General features: G+C 40.1%; 1 protein-coding gene across 1 annotated transcript; it reads left to right on the forward strand.

Annotated features, from left to right (window-relative positions):
• The first annotated feature begins 216 nt into the window (after nt 1-216).
• Nucleotides 217-2,382, forward strand: LOC112503255 (putative receptor protein kinase ZmPK1). The gene has a single exon (XM_025107318.1). The coding sequence runs from the start codon at nt 232-234 to the stop codon at nt 2,380-2,382; it is 2,151 nt and encodes a 716-aa protein (XP_024963086.1). The 5' UTR covers nt 217-231.
• The last annotated feature ends 350 nt before the right edge of the window (nt 2,383-2,732 follow it).

Here is a 2,732-nt window from a genome sequence, read left to right on the forward strand (position 1 = left end):
CTTGTTAACGTAATAATACTATCCCATATACCATCATCATCACTATCTTCTTCCCCAGATGGCCATGGCTTAACTCGAGGCTCATCTCTATCTGTTGAAAATAAAGATGACACTTTAGTTTCGTCCAACGAACTTTTTACAGCGGGTTTTCATCAAGTTGGTGAGAATGCTTATGGCTTTGCAGTGTGGTTCTCGGAGCAAGCCACATCTGGGAATCGCACCATTGTTTGGATGGCTAACCGAGATGCACCAGTTAACGGAAAGCACTCAAAGTTGTCTCTACAGAAAGATGGCAATTTGGTTCTGATGGATGCCGGTCGACACGTTATTTGGTCGACCAATACAAAGTCGACCTCTTCCTTGATTATATTGCAACTCCATAGCTCAGGTAACCTTGTGCTTGATGATGGAAGAGGACAATCAACTCTTTGGCAAAGCTTTGATTATCCAAYAGATACCCTTCTTCCAAATCAACCCCTCAYTAAAAGCACACAACTTGTTTCTTCGAGAAGTTCTACTAATTACTCTTCAGGTTTCTATAAGCTCTTTTTCGACAACGACAGCATTCTTCGTCTYCTTTATGATGGTCCAGAAACAACTACTATTTACTGGCCTGATCCCRGGTTAAGAACTTGGGAAGCTGGRAGATTCCAGTATCTGTATRATCGAAGAGCAAGCCTWGATTCTRATGGTGAATTCWATTCATCRGATGGWTTCAGTTTCAGATCTGCTRATTTTRGGAAGGGGCCACAAAGAATAATGAAGATTGATACAGACGGTAATGTAAGAGTGTATAGTCTCATTGTGCATGAACGAAGAAAGAAATGGGAAGTTCAATGGCAAGCCCTTTCTCAATCTTGCAAGATTCATGGTACATGTGGACCAAACAGTGTTTGTATTTATTCCCAAGATTCAGGTAGGAAATGTAGTTGCGTACATGGTTAYAGGATGGTGAAATCTGAAGATTGGAGTTACGGGTGTGAACCAGAATTCCAGCCATGCACTCAAGATGAYTGTGATTTCATTGAACTTCATCAAGYTGAATTCTATGGGTATGATATYMGGTTMCTWSKAARCCTCACTGTTGACKCTTGCAAGAAGGATTGTTTRCAGGATAACTCTTGTARGGGGTTCCAGTTYGGATGGAMAGMAGACGWGCRGTCCWATTATTGCTWCRTGAAGACTTCTTTGYATAACGGGTATCAGATMGKTKYYGACRCTAYAATGTACATCAAACTRCCAAAGAAGCTAGTATCATCCTATYATGAAAAAACCACGGRTCAATCAAAYTTCAGTTGTCCACKCCCTAYGYTGACACCTATCATAAGGTCTTACGAGAAAAAGCATKAYATTGAACCAYTTGGATTCATGCTAACCYTTGGATRCACGATTGGGYTYATTGAGATCATTTGCATAGTGKTTTTCTGGTATTGTAGCAGTAAACGRCCGTMTACAAATGASCAAAGTTATTTTCCTGCTRCAACAGGGTTTCGAAAGTTCACATACARCGAGCTSAAGAAGGCATCAGRCAATTTCAGCGAAGAGATAGGGAGAGGTGGYGCTTGCATTGTGTAYAAAGGTAAGTTATCAKATAACARGATTGCAGCARTCAAGAWRCTCAARAACWCTAGTCASCAAGGGGAAGYTGAATTTCAAGCTGAGATAAACACAATAGGAAGGGTGAATCACATGAACTTAATAGAGACATGGGGTTATTGTGTTGAAGGAAAGCATAGGCTTGTGGTTTACGAGTACATGGAGAATGGATCGTTGGCTGAAAACTTAGGGAWGGGTAAACTTGATTGGGCGACAAGACTTGATATTGCAATGGGTACTGCCAAAGGACTTGCTTATTTACAYGAAGAGTGTTTGGAGTGGGTTTTACATTGTGATGTGAAACCCCATAACATATTGTTGGATGCTAATTACAATCCTAAGGTGGCTGATTTTGGATTGTCGAAACTCTTTGATAGAGGTGGTTTCAACCGGTCGAACTTCTCTATGATACGAGGAACTCGAGGTTACATGGCTCCTGAATGGGTGTTCAATCTCCCAGTTACCTCAAAAGTTGATGTTTATAGTTACGGGATGGTGGTATTGGAGATGATAACAGGAAGGAATCCAGTAGGCCAGTGTCATACAAGCAATGGAAATGATGAGATTGAACTTGCTCTAATTGACCGGGTAAGAGATAAGCTTCAAGAGTTCAATGGAAGTCAAATGAAATCTTGGCTTGAGGAGATCGTAGACCCTTTAATAAGTGGCAAATACGATAGAACTCCCATGGAAAAGCTGGTTAGAATTGCATTGCAATGTGTCGAGGAAGATAGCAACGCAAGGCCCTCAATGAGCCAGGTGGTTAATATGCTTCTCCATGTGTAACTAAAGAAATATCATTACTTTAGACTGCAGATGTAGTAGTCATACCCTTCGTTAGACCTTATTTTGTTTGTGTTACTTTGCAATAGTTCCATGGTATGCATAGTGATGTGTGTTGTTATTCTCTCTTCAATGTTTAGGCATATATATGCTTGTTTTTTCTCCTTTGGATGTTAAGACCATGAATAGATAGCTTGTACAGAAGCTTTTGGCTCGAATCCTCTATGTCTAATTTCATTTTTCACGAAACGGTCTAAATTGTTGAGTAATCACATTGAATTGACCACATAACATTTAAGCAACACTTTTATTGATATTATAGCAACAGTTTTTTACAGAATGCATACACACAC

Source organism: Cynara cardunculus, unplaced genomic scaffold, assembly GCF_001531365.2.
Source record: "Cynara cardunculus var. scolymus isolate 2C unplaced genomic scaffold, CcrdV1 Un_Scaffold_2757, whole genome shotgun sequence".
NCBI lineage: Eukaryota > Viridiplantae > Streptophyta > Magnoliopsida > Asterales > Asteraceae > Cynara > Cynara cardunculus.